The 20,138-nt window shown below is 39.4% G+C and overlaps 1 protein-coding gene across 1 annotated transcript in view; it reads right to left on the reverse strand.

Annotated features, from left to right (window-relative positions):
* Positions 1-12,246: 12,246 nt before the first annotated feature.
* The window catches only part of cul2 (cullin 2), a 75,255-nt gene continuing 67,363 nt past the window's right edge, over positions 12,247-20,138 (reverse strand). The window contains exons 20-21 of the mRNA XM_072253988.1: positions 19,604-19,720; positions 12,247-17,474 (exon numbers count right to left, since the gene is read on the reverse strand). Coding sequence (XP_072110089.1) covers positions 17,343-17,474; positions 19,604-19,720 — 249 coding nt within the window. The 3' untranslated portion in view covers positions 12,247-17,342. The remainder of the gene's footprint in view (positions 17,475-19,603; positions 19,721-20,138) is intronic.

The following is a 20,138-nucleotide window of genomic DNA, read 5'->3' on the forward strand; positions in this document are numbered from 1 at the left end:
CGTGGATGTCTGTTGGAATATCCTGTGGGACCACTATTGTTGACCCTTACCTGGATTCGTGGGTGTTATGTGGTAACCACTTGGAAGAAGGGATATTCCGTGACTGTCACCTGGTGATATTTCTATATGGATTTTGGAACGACTTGACGGCTAAGCTCTTCGGCGACTATTATTTCATTAACCCAGCGTGGAACCTTTGGAATTTCTTTGTAATTGCTTTCTCTCTGCATTTTAATGTGGATTTACAAATCTCCACGCTCACTCATTTGTTCCCTGGATTACTGGACCTTTTCTACTTTGCCATCTTAAGACTTTAAGAACTGTTCCTAAACTTGACTCTTTGGGAACCACACACACACACACACACACACACATGCATAACACTGTTAACTTCTGTTTATTTTGTTTAATTTTCTATATTTTGAGTAGACACAAACAAAAGTAGTGGCTTTAACATTAAAACCTGGCTCAATTTGTGATCTATTGCTGCTGGTACGTAACACCATAATAGGTCAACAACAGATGCAATCTCAATGGCTCTTCACATGGCCTTAGACCACCTGGACAACATAAACACCTATGTCAGGATGCTGTTCATCGACTATAGCTCAGTATTTAACACCATCATTCCCACAATCCTCATTGAGAAGTTACAGGACTTGGGCCTCTGTACCTCCCTCTGCAATTGGATACTCAACTTCCTAACCGGAAGACCTCAGTCTGTATGGATTAGTGATAACATATCCTCCTCACTGACGATCAACACTGGCACACCTCAGGGGTGTGTGCTTAGCCCACTTCTCTGCTCCCTCTACACTCATGACTGTGTGGCTAGACAGAGCTCAAATACTATCTATAAATTTTCTGATAATACAACCATTGTTGGTAGAATCTCAGTTGGAGACAAAAGGGCGTACAGGAGTGAGATATGCCAACTAGTGGAGTGGTGTTGCAGCAACAACCTGGCACTCAACGTTGGTAAGACAAAAGAGCTGATTGTGGACTTCAGGAAGGGTAAGATAAAGGAACACATGCCAATTCTCATAGCGGGATCAGAAGTGGAGAGAGTGAGCAGTTTCAAGTTCCTGGGTGTCAAGATCTCTGAGAACCTAATCTGGTCCCAACATTTTAATGCAGCTACAAAGAAAGCGAGGCAGCATCTATATTTCATTTGGAGTTTGAGGAGATTTGGTATGTCGACAAAAACACTCAAAAACTATAGAAGTACCATGGAGAGCATTCTGAGCAGTTTGAGGATAAGGGGGAAGCCTTTTAGGACTGAGATTAGGAAAAACTTCTTCACACAGAGAGTGGTGAATCTGTGGAATTCTCTGTCACAGGAAACAGTTGAGGCCAGTTCATTGGCTATATTTAAGAGGGAGTTAGATATGGCCCTTGTGGCTACGGGGATCAGGGGGTATGGAGGGAAGGCTGGTGCAGGGTTCTGAGTTGGATGATCAGCCATGATCATAATAAATGGCGGTGCAGGCTCGAAGGGCCGAATGGCCTACTCCTGCACCTATTTTCTATGTTTCTATGACAGGCTGCATCACTGTCTGGTATGGAGGGGCTACTGCACAGGACCGAAAGAAGCTGCAGAGGGTTGTAGGTATAGTTGACTCCATCTTGGGTACCAGCCTACAAGGTACCCAGGATATCTTCATGGAGCAGTGCCACTGAAAGGCAGTCTCCATTACTAAGGACCTCCAGCACCCAGGGCATGCTGTTTTTTCACTGTTACCATCAGGTAGGAGGTACAGAAACCTGAAGGCACACAGTCAGTGATTCAGGAACAGCTTCTTCCCCTCTGCCATCCGATTCCTAAATGGACATTAATCCAGTGAACACTACCTCACTTTTTAAGTAAATATTATTTCTGTTTTTGTATGAGTTTTACTCTATTCATTATATGTATACTGTAATTTATTTATGTATTCATTTTTATTATTTTTTTTCTTCGTCGACGGGGGTGGTGATTGATAAGTTCGTGGCCTAAGGTAGAAGGAGATGAGTTATTAACTTCAAACTTTCTGCATCATCACTTGAAGAGTTGAACTGCACGTGCATATAACGAGAATGTTTTGGACCTCCAGGTGGTCCACAGCAGGGGTGATTGATAAGTTTGTGACCTTAGGTAGAAGGCGATGAGTTGTACAGCTCTTGTTGCATGTGTGTGCAGTTCAACTCTTTGAGCGAAAATGCAGAAAGTTTGAAGTAAGTAACGCATCTCCTTCTACCTTAGGCCACGAACTTATCAATCACCCCTGCCGTGGACCACTTTCTGGAGGTCCAAGACGCCGACTTCTACAAAGAAGGGATCCATACGCTCCACGACCACTGGACTAAGTGTGTAAATGTAGGAAAAATAAATGTGCTAGGTTTTCTAAAATTGACTCCTTCTACCCTAGGGCACAAACTTATCAATCACCCCTTGTATATTATATATTGCATTGAACTGCTGCTGCTAAGTTAACAAATTTCACGAAACATGCCGGTGATAATAAACCTGATTTTCAGAGAGAGGGATATGCCATTTTTTCCAAAGTAAATATACAAAAAGATAGGTCTGGTGTGCAGGTTGAGATTCTAAATTGGAGAAAGGCCAATTTTTATGGCATCAGAAAGTATCTGGTAAGCGTAGATTGGGATAGGCTGTTTTCTGGCAAAAGTGTACTTGGTAAGTGGGAGGCCTTCAAAAAGTGAAATTTTGAGAGTACAAAGCTTGTATTTGCCTGTCAGAATAAAAGGTAAAGATAACAAATGTAGGAAACCTTGGTTTTCAAGAGATATAGAGGCCTTGGCTAAGAAAAAAAAGATGCATAGCAGGTATAGGCAGGTAGGAATAAATGGAGTGTAAGGAATGCTAGAGCACACTTAAGAAAGAAATCAAGATTGCTAAAAACAGGCACAAGGATGCCCTAGCAGAAAAGGTGAAAGAAAATCCTCAGGGATTCTACAGCTATGTTCAGAGCAAAGGAACTGCAAGGAACAAAATTGGTCCTTTGCAAGATCAGAGTAGTAATCCATATGTGAAGACAAAAGAGGTGGGCAAGACCTTAAATGAATTTTTAGCACCTGCATTTACTCAGGAAATGGACACAAGTCTACAGAAGTGAGGGAAAGCATCGACTTTCAGGATCCTATACAGATTACAGAGGAGGAGGTGTTTGCTGTCCTGAGGGAAATTAGGGTGGATAAATCCCTAGGGTGTGGTAAGGTGTTCCCTCAGACCCTGTGGGAGGCAACTGCAGAAATTGCAGCAGCCCGAGCTGAAATATTTAAATCGTCCTCAGTGACAGGTGAAGTACCAGAGGATTGGAGGATAGCCAGTGTTGTTCTGCTCTTTAAAAAAGGCTCTAAACGTGAACCAGGAAATTATAAGCCAGTGAGTCTGACATCAGGAGTGGGAAAGTTATTGGAAGGTATTCTAAGGGAATGGATATATAAATACCTGGATAGATATGGATTGATTCAGGATAGCCAACATGTGTGGTAGGTCGTGTTGAACCAATCTAATAGAGTTTTTTGAGGAAGTTACCAGGGAAGTAGATGAAGGCAGGCAGTGGATGTTGTCTACATAGACTGTAGCAAGGCATTTAATAAGATCCCGCATGGGAGGCTGCTCAGGAAGGTTCAGTCGTTTGGCAATCAATGTGAGGTAGTAAAATGGATTTGACATTGGCTTTGTGGGAGAAGCCAGAGAGAGGTAGTAGATGATTGCCTCTCTGAATGGTTGCCTGTGACTAATAGAGTGTTGCAGGGACCGGTGCTGGGTCCGCAGGGATCTATATCAATGATCTGGATGATAATGTTGTTAACATGATCTGCCAGTTTGTGGATGACACCAAGACTGGGGATGTAGTGGACAGCAATGAAGGCTATCATGGCTTGCAGTGGGATCTGGGTCAGCTAGAAAACTGGCAGATGGAATTTAACGCAGACAAGTGCAAAGTGCTGCACTTCGGTAGAACCAACCAAGGTAGGCCCTACACGGTGAACGGTAGGGCACTGAGGAGTGCAATAGAACAAAGAGATCTGGGAATACAGGTCCATAACTCATTGAAAGTGGTGACACAGATAGACAAGGTCGTAAAGAAAGCTTTTGGCACATTGGTCTTCATAAGTCGAAGTATTGAATACAGGAGATGGGTTGTTATATTGAAGTTGTATAAGATATTGGTGAGGCCTCATTTGGAGTACTGTGTACAGTTTTGGTCACCTACCTACAGGAATGATGTAAATAAAGTTGAAAGAATACAGAGAAAATTTACTTAGTCTGGAGGACCTAAGTTATAAGGAAAGATTGAATAGGTTAGGACTTTATTCCTTGGAACATAGAAGATTGAGAGGAGATTTGATAGAGGCATGCAAAATTGTGAGGGGTATAGATAGGGTAAATGCAAGCAGATTTTTCCCACAAAAGTTGGAACCAGAGGCCATGGGTTAAAACTGAAAGGTGAAAAATTTGAGGGAAACACAAGGGGAAAGTTCTTCACTCAGAGGGTTGTGAGAGTGTGGAGTGAGCTGCCCACATAAGTGGTGCATGCGAGCTTGATGTCACAGTTTAAGAGAAGTTTGGACAGGTAAATGTTTAGTAGGGGTATGGAGGGTTACGGTCCTGGCACAGGCCGATAGGAGTAGGCAGTTTAAATGGTTCGGCACAGTCTAGATATGCTGAAGGGCCTGTTTTTGTGCTGTACTTTTTCTATGTAGCCGAAATTGTGGGTTGTAATTTGTGCCATGTATACAGCTAGAGCAAAGCTGAAAATATTTGACAATTGTTCTGCCATATACATTTTTCAGGGTGCGACATGCCACAAAACAAAAAAAAAAGTTAAATGTTAAATTATTGATACGGGATAATGCGCATAAATACCTAAATACCAGCATGTATTTACAATGTAAACAGCATTATAAAAATGAGGAATTCTGGCAAATGCTGGAAATCCAAAGCAACACACATAAAATGCTGGAGGAGAACAACTGGTCAGGCAGCATCTATGGAACTGAATAAACAGTTGATGTTTCAGGCTGAAACTCTTCCTCAAGACCGGGAAGGAAGGGGGAGGTTGCCATAAAAAAAAGGTGGGGGAGGGGAAGGAGTATAGGAAGAAGGTGATATGTGAACACAAGTGGGTAGAAAAGGTAAAAGGCTGGAGAGGAAGTAATCTGACAGAAGAGAAGAGTGGAACATAGGAGAAAGAGAAGGACAAGAGAATCTGGGGGAGGTAATCAGCAGGTGAGAAGAGATAAGAGGCCAGTGTGGTGAATTACAGAACAGGGGAGGGAATTTTTTTTCCCCAGAAGGAGAAATCAACACTCATGCCATTAGGTTGGAGGCTACCTAGACAGAATGTAAGGTACTGCTCCTCCACCTTGAGTGTGGTGTCACCATGGCACAAGATGAGACCATGGATTGACATATCAGAACAGGAATAGGAATTGGAATTAAAATGTTGGACCACTGGGAATTTCCACTTTTGGTGGATGGAGCCAGGATGTTTGACAAAGTGGTCCCCCGACTTACAACAGGTCTCACCAATGCAGAGGAGGCCGCATTGGACACAATAGATGACCCCAGCAGATTTGCAGGTGAAGCTTTGCCTCGCCTGGAAGGACTTTGTGGGGCACTGAATGGAGGTGAGGGAGGAAGTCAATGGGCATCCGTGGCACTTTGGCCATTTGCTGGGATATGTGCCAGGAGGGAGATTAGTGGGGAGGGACGAATAGACAGGGGAACTATGGAGGGAGCAATCCCTGTGGAAAGCCAAGCGGGGTGGGGGGTGGGGAGGTAAAGATTTAGAGATGGCGGAAGTTGTGGAGAATGATGTTTTGGATGTGCAGGCAAGGACAAGAGGAACTCGTTCACTGTTAAGGCTACAGGAAGATGAGGTGAGTGCAGATGTACAGGAAATGGAAGAGATACAGATGAGATCAGCATCAGTGATGGAGGAAGGGAAAAAGTGGTCTGAAGTGTTTACGGTACAGTGCAGTGACAGGGGTAATAGAAAGAGTGAGAATGGAGGCTGCTAACTGGAATGGTTGATCAGGTTGACTAACTGGGAGAAGAAACTTTTAAGATGGTGTGAAGTTTTTCTTTTAATAGCCGTAAAGCGCTTTCCAATAGAGAGCTTTTGCAGAGTTGGTAATGTCTGCAATGACTTTCCCTTGCTATACAGTACATCACATCATACTTCTTCGTAACAACAGTGCCTATTACATCACTACATATTAAATTATTGTCCATCTTCAGCTTTAAAACAGGTAAGTAATCAAAACAAATTCAATTGGATATTTCTGAACTACCATTCATTGATGTATAGAAAACTGATGGTTACTTCTACAGAAAACTGAGCAGACGTAAAGTTAAATTCCTGGAATACTGAATAGAAAATAATAATTTAACTTCTTCAATCACTCAATGTCAGAAATTCTGGTAAATATATTGTGCATGATATCTTTACTCAGTGGAACAATCTCTCTGTTGACCTGATGTGAAAATCATAGATCTACTGGTGTATATAGTTTCATTTTGTATGAATCAAAATAAGCTCTTGAAAATATAACTAAAATGCTAGTCTTGAATACAATGTGCTACATTCTGTCCCAGTTGATAAATTTTAAATTCTATTTCTTTAATCTATGCATTAATCATTGGAGTGTTTAAAATTCGCAATTGTTTAGGATACCATTAAAGTAATGTAGTTTTTCCAACTGAGTGTATGCCGTTACCAGAATTAAGCTCTGAGTGTAATTGATATTTGAGATCCCTGCTCATCTGTCAAATTCACTTTCAACAGATGTACATGCTGAGCAGACTATTATTACAGTCACCTATTTCTTTGTTCAAAAATAGAGTCGAGCGATTGCTACTTTTTATTTCTGATGGCGGTAGAAACAGGTGGAAGGTTTTGGGTTTTCTGACAAAATCTGTCATCTTTTACACAGCCTGTTCACATTTCTTCTATAGAATCATTGTTCAGATTTACTGCTGCAGAAACAGTCATTTAGAACAGTAGTCAGTGGTTTTAGAACGTTCTGTCATTCTTTCTGCCACAGCCGTCCAAGCTTTTATGAATTACTTCCCATCTCAAAGACAGAGATTCTTATCAGATTTGGATTGCTAATCTCCAGAACGTTACTCAACTGATTTTGTTCTGTTCTCTCAATGCCCCATTTGCTCCTGGTCCCAGCACAAACTGATATCTGGTTCCAGTACTGGCACCTCAAGCTCGTTGGCATTCTTCTTGCATGAGCTCAATAGATGTTCAAGAGAAACAGTTTGTTTGCTCAACAGACATAATTTTTTGGTTATTCACGTATGGCGGCTTCTTTTGTGGTTATTGTAAATATTTGTTGACTACCTATTCTGACTGCATTTCCAATTTTTTACACCTGAGATGCTTACCTGTTAATTATTGTCTGAAAATGATTTTATAAATATCGTACATTATTTTTCTGCAATGTGTGCTTCATGAATTTTGTTTGTTGGTGCTATAAAATGATTTCCATCAGTCCGGCTCTGAGAAGATTGGAATTTACCACACCCCCATGCTGAGTTTCCATTAAATAACAAGACTTCTTAACTTCTTGGGACCTCATGTCAGCTTCTTCATTTGACCATGTACAATAAGGCCCTGAAGACCGTTCAACAATAAAGCAGTAAGTGTCCTGTTGGTTGATAAATAAAACTGCAAATACAAATGAAGCACTACTTGATTGCAAATATGAAAACTAAACAATACAAGGGAAAAAAAACTCTTGTTCAAATTTGAATAAACAAGAACTTTCAAGATTAGGTCAGATTAGTCTATTTTTCATGGTGGGGATGTCAAAAACTAGAAGGTACAGGTTTAAGCAACACACATCAAAGTTGCTGGTGAACGCAGCAGGCCAGGCAGCATCTCTAGGAAGAGGTACAGTCGACGTTTCAGGCTGAGACCCTTCGTCAGGACTAGCTTGAATATCCAGCATCTGCAGAATTCCTGTTGTTTGCGGTATAGGTTTAAGGTGAGAAGTGGAAGTTCAAAGGAGAATTGGAGTTTTATTAGGTTTATTATCACAGACGTATGTCCTGAAATTTGTTGTGGCAGCAGTTCAGTGCAATACATAAATTATATAGTAAATAATATCTGGATGCCACAGTAGTGTAGTGGTTAGCACAATGCTATTACAGCTCAAGGCATTCTGGTGTTCAGAGTTCAATTCCAGCCTCATTCTGTCAGGTATCGCCTTGGAATGGGTGGGATTTCCCAGGTGCTCTGGTTTCCTCCCAGAGTCCAAAGACGTACTGGGCAGGTTAATTGGTCATTGTAAATTGTCCCTTGATTAGGTTAGGGCTCATCGGGCTTGTGGGGCTGCTGGTGCGATGTGGCTCCAAGGCCAGGAAGGGCTTACTCTGCACTATCGCTAAGTAAATTAAAAATAATGATAATAATTAATTAAGTCATGCAAAAACAGTGAGGTAGTGTTCATTGTCTGTTCAGAAATCTGATGGCGGAGGGGAAGAAGCTGTTCCTGGAACGTTGTGTGGGTGTCTTAGGCTCCTGTACCTCCTCTCTGATGGTGGAGATCTGAGGAGTACATTTTTCATATGAGAGTTTTTGGAATGAGCTGGCAGAGACATGATGGAAGCAGGAACAGTAACATTTAAGAGGCATTGGACAAGCCTTTGAATGAGCCAGCCATAGAGAGATATGGAATTAATGCAGGCAAGTAAGATTGGTGTAGATAGGCATAATGGTTGGCATTAATGTGGTGGGACAAAGGGCCTGTTTCTATGCTGTATAACTGACTCCACTCTCAGCCTTTTCAGCTCCACCACTCCAGGAAAAAGACTCTATCCATGTCAATGAACACATGGGAAAGCAATTATTTTAGTTGCTCAAATTCATTGGTCTTAGAAGGTGACAGAAAACTTCTTGCTGATTTAGATATACTGTAATTCAATCATTTTACTACCAGCATGTACTCTTAAACTATTATAAAATTAGGGTCAGGAGATGGATAGGGTTGTATCAAGAAACATCATGAGTAGGAGGTGAACTGAGGCATATTGGTTTTAGGGACCAAAGGCTGTTGTTTTGCAGCAAATCAATGCCACAGAGCAGACCCTGAAGCAGCTGATGCAGGGCTGGAGGTCACAGGCCAACAGCAGCAGGATTCTGACAGCAACAACTGAAGCAGCTGCAATGGGCAACACGTCACCACCAACAAGGTAGTTGTAGGAAGAGCAAGCAAACAGGCAGGTACGACTTTGTTGTGCACTGGATGCTGAGTTTTATGGGAGGACGTGGGGGAAACTATTTTTAGAAGTAGAACATGGAACTGAATGGAATTGAACTGATTTTATTATTTACATATAGAAACATAGAAAACCTACAACACAATACAGGCCCTTTGGCCCACAGTGTTGTGCCAAATATGTACTTACTTTAGACATTACCTTGGGTTATCCATGGCCCCATATTTTTCTAAGCTCCATTTACCTATCCAAGAGTCTCTTAGAAGACCCTATCGTATCTACCTCCATCACCGTTGCTGGCAGCCTATTCCACGCACTCACCACTCTCTGCATAAAAAACTCACTCCTGACATCTCCTCTGTACCTACTTCCAAGCACCTTAACTGTGCTCTCTCGTGTTACATAAATATGAGGAGTAAAAATCCTTACGTTACGCCTCTGTCTAAATGTGCAATTATGGTAATTTATAATAAATATTATGTACATCAGAATAGTCAATAGAACATAGAAATACAGTTGTGTCAGCATGAATTAAGCAGTCTGATGGCCTGGTGGAACAAGCTGTCCCAGAGCCTGTTGGTCCTGGCTTTTATGCTGCGGTACCATTTCCCAGATGGTAGCAGCTAGAACAGTTTGCGGTTGGGGTGACTCCGGTTTCCAATGATCCTTCGGGCCCTTTACTGTACAGAACAGGTCCTGTCACCCATGATATTGTGAATATTAAGCTAAGGATATCTCATCCCTTCTGTCTGCACACGGTCCATATCCTTCCATTCTCTGCACATTTACATGCCTATCTAAGAGCCCCTGAAATACCTTTATCATATCTGTCTCCACTACCACCGCCAGCAGAACATTCAAAGCACCCACAACTCTGCGTAAAAAATACTTGCCCTAACATCTTTCAACTTTCCTCCTCTCATCATAAATGGATGCCTTCTAGTCGTAGATGTTTTAACCATGAGGGAGAAAATACTGGGGACTACTCTATCTCAATTCCTCGTAATATTGTAAACTTCCGTCAGGTCTCTCCTCAGCCTCCGGTGCTCCAGAGAAAAAAAAACCCACGCTTGTCCAACGATATCTCCCATTTTTCTGTCCTGGTCAGAAAGGTTGGACACCCTTTAAAGTTGTATCTGAGACTACAGACTCAGGTTAGTTTGTCGTTTACAGCAGACTGCAATGAACTTCCTGGCTTGCACGAAGCTCACAGAGTAGTTTGCACGGTCATGGTAAATATGTACAACGATAAGGACAGTGATGAGCACAAGCAGCATGGTGCAAAATAAGAGTAGTGTAAACTGAAGTAATGGCAAGAAGAAACACCAAGGAGGCAATAATGGAAGAGGTAGAATTCAGAGTTTGTGATGGTGGCAGCACAGGGTATGCGAAGAGGCGATTGGTTCAGTAACTTTTCAAAATGACCTTTGTTACTAATCAATAAAAATATCAAGAATCCAGTTGAGTCGCATGGTTATTCTAGGTTGTTATAAGGTTATATCAGCTGACAAAGCTGACAGCGCTGGCTTTTGGGAAAATGATGTTTGGGATTATGTATGTGCATCTTGTAACTACATTGACTATATATTTGCAAGTGCTCTTCATCCAGGTAGATAAATTGCTGATGTTAGAACTTAATCCTTGTAACACACTTCGTTATGTACGACCATACATCTCAGAGCACTTGAATCAACAGAAATAAAGTAATTAATTAGATGATGCTGTCACTGATGGCAATCCCCTTTAAACCGCTGGAGGCAGAAAAGACTGCAAATACTGGAATCTGGAGCATTATACAATCTACTAGAAGAACTCTGCATATCAAGAGACACTGATGAGAGGAAACAAAAATGTTAAAAGCTGAGTTCTCCCAGTCTATTGTTTGCTTGCTACAGTTGAACCTCTCCCTCTTGTGGCCATTGTCGATTCTGCAGCCCAAGGATGTTTGAAGACGGTTACAAATTCACTACATAATTGTACTACAGGAGAAATCTCACACGTATGTACTTGCTGGATTTGAAAACTAAAGTGATTTTAAATGCAATTTTACTTCGTTATATCCGCAGCCCCCCAACCCGTGTTGAAGCAAATCGGTTCATGAATGCCAGCCAGGTATATCACAGTATGCCTCAGCTTTGATACACAGAACCAAACATGGGAGAACAATGAATTTTGCATCAAGAGTCGGTTTGCAACTCCCACTGTTTGGCAATAAATGTACACAAATCAAAGACTTACTTTATCAGCTAAACTCAACCTGTTTATTAGGAAGGTCTGGGCCGTGATGAAGAAGAATATGCTTTGTAAATAAAATTAAACAAACTTGGAAATGCTACGTCTTTTCTTACACCAGAACACAATCTTTAATCTGGCCTGAATAATTTATTCTCATGCTATCCTGACTTTAAGCTGTATTTCTTTCTTGAGATACTGATGTTGCAAATATATTAGCACAATATGCTCATATAAAGTTGTGGATTAATAGTCAGGAGTAAAAATTCATGGTGTGGATTGGATATTATTTTATGTTCCCAATTCTAACAACGTGATAATTTGCTTCTGTGTGAACTCATATCCATTTTGTTAAAGCAAGCTGACAACAGAGAGGAACTGCTGTAAACTATCAGCAAACATTTAAATTGATTCCACGGTTTTGGATGATTTTGCTGCTCTTCAATTTTATTTATCTATATATAGATGTGGATAGATATCTATAAATATATTTATGAATATATTTTCATAATTCTATAAATTATATTCCTTAAAGAAGTCTGTTGCATTCTATAAGCTACCTTTATGAAAATATTTCTTTGGACGCACAGGGACAATATAAATAAGCACATTATTGGATATTAATTCTTGAGGCAATCTGTAACACACTATCAGGTTACAAACTTTTGCAAACTTGATCATCACTAGATAGGGCAGCATGATTTACTGCATAGTAGCTAAATGGCACTTCATAAGAATATCATTTATAATTCAATTTACTAGAATAGCCATAACAAAATAAAACAAACTTTAATTTGATTTTTATAATGTACATGCATTAACAAATGATACAATTTTACCATTTGTGGTTTGTTCCATCAGTTTTTGCCACCAATACCATAAAACTGTACCTTGCAAAAGACACGCTGATCAGTAATCACGATATGTGTCACTATGTTCCTCTTAGAGCTGTGCGCTCGCACAAGTTTATCATGGATAAACTACTGTCAAACAATGTAACAGCCAAGCTTTTGAGCTTTTAAAATGTTTTGAGGCATCCCAAAAATACATTGCATAATTAGATAATGCATATCAGGGACAGCTCAGGCTTTACTCCTGTGCTAAATTAGTTGATGTCATGTAAGGCAAATATTGGTATAAAAGAATTGCTTTGCATTTGGGCACTGCAGCTGCTTTTATGTTCTTGGTTTAGCATCAGATGAACAGATAAATCAGCTCAACTTCTGATTACCCTCAGACCAGCAAGCATTTAGCTGCAATATTTTTGGCAGGAACTGGCATAGCAAGGAGTTCAACAATACAATAAGTTGACTATCCTTGTTTTTTTCTCTCTCAGCAATGGAGATAAACCATTGTGATGAGGTACCAGAAGGCAGGTGTGTTGTTTGGGACTGTACCATAAAGGATGCTGGGATGTTGACAACAAATATTTGAAAAACATTCCTCTTCAAATAATGGAGACAGATTAAACTGCAGATTCTGCAATATGGAGCAAATACAATTTTTTAAAAAATTAGTGGCTTAGGCAGCATCTGTGGAGTGAAATGGTGAGTGGACTTTCTGGATCAAGACCCTTCATCTTAAACATCAATTTCCCACCTTCCTCCACAAATGTTACACGACCTGCTGAGTTCCTCCAGTACCTCATCTTTGCCTCGTCTTAAAGAATTTTGGATTCTAATGCTATATTAACTAATCCCTATAACGTTGGAGATTCAACAATGTCTTCATATTCATCATTTTCTGTATTAAAAAATACAGATGTTAGTACCATCAGTAAAAACAAAACAGAACCATTAAAAAGGGACTTTGTTCATATACTATACTTTTCACATAAGGATGTCTAAAATTGATTTAACACAAATAAAATACTTAAAATGTGGTCACCGACACAAAATAACAAATTATTACAGATGAATATGTAGGAACATTATAATCAAAGTAAAATATGAACTCACACTTGAGGAATCAGCTGAGGGCTTAACCTTTATACGTATTTGTATGCTTTGGGGTCAAGCACATCAGACAATGGGAGACAGTTAGACTACTTCTAGATTGAATAAATAGCAAGTAATTTTTTAAAAAATAAACTTCATTTCATTTTGCAAATATACATCACAAACATTGCAGTTCAGCTAACTGTAAAGTGTGATTCTTCTCATCTGTACCAGGGAATTGAGATTGTCTTTCCTATGCATTTCTGATTGTTGAGCATTGACCAATTCTTCCATTTATCTGGCTACGTATTGTTCGATTGATGTTAATAGCCTTCTTATTGTACACAACCAAGCCTATTTGTCATGTGTAGGTGAACTGTCAGGATATTCAACCGCAGACTTCAAAGCCAATTGGATCATGATTATCTACTCTTTTTTTTTCTAACGTGCATTTCCACAAGAAATGCTCAGAGAACCATATCCAGGACTACATCCTTTCAGATTGAAGGCAAACTTTTTATTGCCTTAGACTGCTGCTTCCGAGCTCCACCAATGAAAACAGTATCATGAACTCACCCAGAAGTATTCTGAGCTTTTTTGTGCATGGCAATGGTTTCCCTCACAATGTCAATCACATTATTAAAGTAAAGGAACTTTTCACCTCAAATTCTAAGTTTATTCAGCCGCAGTCATTTTTAAACTACTTCAATTCTGAAACATCTCAACCCAATGCATAATTTGGCATTGGATATCAAAATATCTCAGGAATATCCATGAATTCCCAGCCTGAACTTCATGTTGTTGTTCTTCAGCAAGATGAAAAACAGATAGCTCAAATAGCAAAACAGATTCCTTAAATGCTCAGATTATTGGTAGTATTATGAAATAAGACACCCTTCACTTGTGTGGAGATACCTCACACACCCTGAATGCAAGAAAAATTGTTGCTCAAGGATGGAAGAATGAAAATATATTTCACACCTCCATTAAAAATATCCAGTCATCAAAACATGTAAGGAACTGAATTAACTGGAAATGCAAGTATGTAGCTGCATTAATTATAAACATCAGTTTATATTGTCTATGAGTTTGCAATCTTTGATTGATGGTCCCAGCTTGCTGAGCTGAATCCAATTTGTCTCAATACAAAGGGATCCTTTGTTTTGAAAAGCAGTAGATTCATATCACCAGGTAGGCAAATTGAAGTAAACCACTAAAAGCTTTTGAATTAATGTAATTGAAAATTTAAAGAAACCCTTCCATTTACAGGTCTGAGGAATTACTTCATCATAATTTAAAAGCTGTATTAAAATATCCTGAGGATTTTGGTACCTTCAAATTAAGATGGGTTTCCAATTCTTCACTGCCTACAAAGACATTCATCTAAGACATGAGGGTTATGCCTTTGTTTAGTTTGAAAGCTAACAAAAAAAAGCATCTGCTCGGTGATTGAAATCTAACCAAATCCATAAAACTAAAGAAATAACAACCCATTTTGGAAATAAAGTTTATGTTACATAATTTTTCCAATCTTCACTATGACTGGATAACATTAAACAAAAGTCCAATCAGACAATGACATGCATGTCAAATGACAGCAACAAAAAAATTGTTTTACAAAAACAGTCTGTACAAAAATATCATCTGGCTCTGTAGCCACCAAACTCTATTCCTTTGAGATTTTTTGAAGAAACTGTAATGCAATGGATCATTTTTAATTGGGAGCTCAATTCGGACCAGGAGTGGTGGTTGGGGAAGCAGGGATACCTGGCACTTGGAGCCGTGTGCATTCTTTGCGTACAAGACAACAATTCCTCACCTGAAGCTGGCAGGAATCATCACTGAGCAAACATGAGGCTGGGGGAATGGAAAGGTCCTTGAATCTTCTGGAATGTCCCTGGTACAGAATTTGTCACTAGTTTTGAAGCTTGTTGACAGGCATTAACGGAAGTGAAGTTAATGGATTTCTTGCCTTGCTCCACTTCCAGGCTTCCAAGAGTGATTGTGCAGAGAGACTACATTTTGGAAAATCTATTGTGGCCTACTTTTGACTATTGCAAGAGGGATATTGCAATATAGTCAAAACACTGGACATTAAAAAAAATGTTTTAGAACATAATGTAGGCTCCTGCCTTCTGGTGGCTGACAACTCTTCTTTCCTTTATTACTGGTAATTTTATACAGTATTGGGACAAAGCCAATGGAGGGACGCAGGATAAACAGAGCAGTAGAATCCCGCACAGCACTGCCTTCCAGCATTTTAATACTTGAATGGGGAAGGAGGGGAGTGCTGGTAGGGGAAAATGGGACAGGACACTGAAAGTTGGCCTTTTATCTCAATGGGCTTTTTATTACTATGCGTACTTTGAAAGGCAAAATATTACATTCAGATTTTTAAAACTGTGATGGTAGTAAAAATATTTTACCAAAGGGCAAGAACAGCCAAAACTCAAACTGCAGTTTAACAGTTTTATTCCCCACTATTCCAGCTGCACTCGGCTACTGGTAATACAATGACACACCAAAGTGTTAAAAAATAAATAAGCTTTTAAAGATACCACTGGTAAGAATGGAGACAGCCAATCTTCTTAAAAACTTGCAATTGTGAACACCGTGAAGAGCTCAAAGTGTGCAAAAACTTCAAACTACTAGTTCATTAACAAACCAGCCATCTGATTTAATCAATTAACACATTAAAATAATTTTATGCAAGATCCTGATTTAAACATCTTGGGGTGCTAATAATAGATATCTATAATTTTATTAGATAAATTTACTGACAGAGATATTTTTTCCCAAAAATAAGTCTGGTGTTGCTAAATACAAATCAGATCAGAAAAGCTGTGACAGGATCATTCTTGGGGGCAGTTTGTATAATGGTTCAACAACTGTTACCAAATGGGGATTACCAGTGAAAAACAGATTTCCATGTTAATTGCTTCTTAGAAGTCATACCCAGTGAAGCAAGACACTGGGCAGGGTGTGTGGTTGTTTACAAGTATATTTTTTGTGGGGGATGAGAGCCTACCATGGTGGGTCAATAGCAGCAAAGGTCAACAGTTTTTCATTACTGCTCTGTGATGGAATTTGTTCTGTAAAAATCAATCAATTACCAAATAAACTTAAGTCAGATTTTCAAATGTCTTGGACTTTGACATTGTATCACGTTGGATAAAATTCAGGCAGAAAAAAAAAGAAAATATTATTAGAGACATGACCTTTTTGACAGGTTCACAAAACATTCCCTCCCTCCACAAAAAAAAAACACTGCAGCATCCAGGTTAAAGAATTAAGGCTTGGAGGATTTATGACAATCATCAATGCACACGAGAAACACTGAAAGAAATCAACCGGACAAAAATCCCTTTAATGGAAGTGCAAACCAGTTCAGACATTCCTCATGATGTTCCTGTAGTGACAGTTCAGGAAAATCTCAGTATTTATGAAGTACATAGATCTGCTCATCTGGGTGATATGCAGAGTACACTGGTGTAATGGTTTACTTCATTGAAACCTAGATAAACCCCAGGTAGAATACAGGCTTTATTTGTGAAGTAACAGTGCCATGTTTGCTATATGCAATATTGGATGCAAAATTTACAGTGTAAACACAATTATTTGTCATATTACAGTTTAATTTTAAATTATCTTTTAAAATATTTCAACTGAACCGGTGAGATTAACATGTCACCCAGAATATTCCCACTTTACTCTAATGTTGTGATGACATGAGTTGGGAGATCTATCGGCATTGACGCTTGCAATGTGGCACTGGTTAGACTGTAAACAGCAGAGAAAGGACTGCCAGGTGGTGGGCTGAAAAACCTGGTGGAGGCACAGCTCTGCTTCATTTCACAGGAACACATCAAACAGTGACACAGCAGGTCTTTGCACCATACTCAGACAAAGCCAAATGCCAACAGTTTGGATCAAGCTACATAACTGTACTCGTCTGCCGAGGCCTGGCTACGCTCAATATATTGTTTGTCAATGAGGACTTCAATGCATTTCTTGATCATGCTGATACTAGGATTGAATCTTGCTCTTGATTGGCTTATTACCTGTTGAAAAGTGAACAAACATTAAGAAGTCTTTAAAACAGATAATCGAGAAATATAATCTGAGGGCTGTGGAAAGGAGAATGAAAACAAACTGAATTTGATTAATGCTGGAACAAAAAAAATCTTAATTGTCGTTTCTGTTTTAAATATTAACTCACTGGCTACATACATTCAACATCTTTTCAGGCGTATATTTCCTTCATTAACAGATGTATATATACCAACCCATTGCATTCTGTCAAAAGAACAACTACATTCTATGAAGAGCCTTCCATGTATGCTTAATTCAGCCATGTTCTCAATGTGTGATTGAACAGGGTTCAGGAGTCAAGAGTCTACTTACACTAATTCCAATTTTCTATGAATCCTCATGATAATTCAAACAGCTTTCCAATGAAGTACTTTTTAAGTGTAGGCATGGTTATATACTGCAAAACTTGGCAAGAGATAACGTGCACAAGCTCTCATACCAACATTGATATGATGCCCACAATCTGTTTCAGTGATGTTTTTCCAGGAATAAATATGGGCTGAGATACTGGAAGTATGCCATTTTATTAATGATTATTAGCAATTTGTGCCATTGACCTAACTAGTCAGTAGTTATGCCCACTCACAGGGATATCTTAGGGTTCAGCTTAACATCTCATCCAAAAGATAGTGCTATGTACAATCATGAACTATGTACAAGATGAACTATCCATCTAAATTTTGTTTTAAGTTTTTCTGGACTGAAAATTTACATGAACAACCAGTTTTTCAAGTGCTGAGCCAAGGATGAAGTCAATCACTTTTTAGATTGTGTAAGAGTCAGCCCACATTGGCAAGGCATTTCTTACTCCAAGTCCTTTCTAAGTTGGGCATAAAGTGGCATAAAACCCCTATATTTCCTTGCATGAGCATAATGGCACTTGAATGAAGCACCTGTAATGACTCTTACATTGAAATTGCAAGTCTTCATTTCCCTTTGACTAGCTAACTAAACACCTCCTTGGAATGACACTGACAGTGAAGATCACACTAAACAACTGCTATTTGCTGGAGCAAAGGAGGCCGTGGGGTCACCTGATAAGAGTACACAAGATTATAAGAGATATGGATTGGGTAGATTGTCAAGATTGTTTTCCCACAGTAGGAGTATCGAATACAGGGTGGCATAGTTTTAAGGCAAGAAGCAGGATCCTTAAAGGGGATAACTTGGGAGCAAGGATTTTGCTTTTCACTGTGAGTGAATAGAATCTGGGATATCCACTGCCAGTGAAAGTGGTGAAACCAACTACAGTTTCTATATTTGACATTAACAGAGAGTACTAGTGAGGGCATACCTGGAATACTATGCACAATTTCACTCCCATTTTTATGAATAGATAATCTGGCATTAGCAGTCCAAAAAGTTATTCACCCAGGCTTATTGCTGAGTTGACAGGTATGTCCTGTTGGATCTGCATTCTTTGGAGTTCAGAGAATGAGGGGTTATCGCATTGAAACATGAGATCCCAAGGGAGCATCACAGGGTAAATAATAAGATGCTTCCATAAGTGGGAATGTCTCAATTGAGGAGACATGATTACATGAGAAGGGGACTGGCTATCATTTAAATCTGATGTCCACAGGATTCTGCACTTCTTCTGTAATTGTAACATTACATTCTGCATTCTGCCCTTGCTTTTCCCTTGTGCTATCTCGATATACTGATGAGATGCATGGATAGCATGCAAAAGAGCTTTTCACTGTACCTCATACACGTGACAAAAATGAACCAATTTACCAAGTGCTTCTTGGGCTTGTTTAGAAAATGATGAATGAGCATATTATTCCTTTTATCAAACAACGAATTATACATTTGAAGTTATTTTGTTGCGCACACACAGACTAAGCAGGAACTTAGGTGAGGCTGTTCAAAGTAATTTTACTTGAACTTGCTTGTGTAGACTAAAGGAGACTTTCATTTTCTCAACTATATTTAATTACAAGCCCTGGTCCTGAAATGAAAGGACTATGTTCTAGTCCACTGTAGTTGTTACATGAAATGTACTTCAAATCACCAAGAGCAAAAATTAATTTAGACATGAAAATACATAGGTGGGTTTTACTTACTCACTGGAAACCTACAAACAGTTAACCATTACCTCTTGAATAAGTGCATTGTGTCGGAGCACTTTACGTGCTTTCATGATGCGCACTATAGCAGCCTGCAGATACATTTTCCTGTCCTCATCGACCGCACTTCTAGTTTGTTCCATCTCCTTTAAGTAATGAAAAAATAAGAGAAACCCAATATAGCTGTTTCAACAGACTTCTGATGTGTGATTTATAATCTGTACAAAATTTAAACACAGGGATCCTAATTGTTCTGTACAGCTGTACTTAATAAATAATGAACTAAAATTTCAAAAACAAACCAGTATAAAGCTTAGTGCTGACAATCAACACTGGTGTACCTCAGGGGTCTGTGCTTAGCCCAGTGGTCTACTCTCTCTGCACCCATGACTGTGTGGCAAGACGCAGCTCAAATGCCACCTATAAATTTGCTGATGATACAACCATTGTTGGCAGAATCTCAGATGGTGACGAGAGGGCGTAAAGGAGTGAGGTATACCAGCTAATTGAGTGATGTTGCACCAACTACCTTGCACTCAATGTCAGTAAGATCAAAGTACTGAT

This window comes from Mobula birostris, chromosome 3, assembly GCF_030028105.1.
Source record: "Mobula birostris isolate sMobBir1 chromosome 3, sMobBir1.hap1, whole genome shotgun sequence".
NCBI lineage: Eukaryota > Metazoa > Chordata > Chondrichthyes > Myliobatiformes > Myliobatidae > Mobula > Mobula birostris.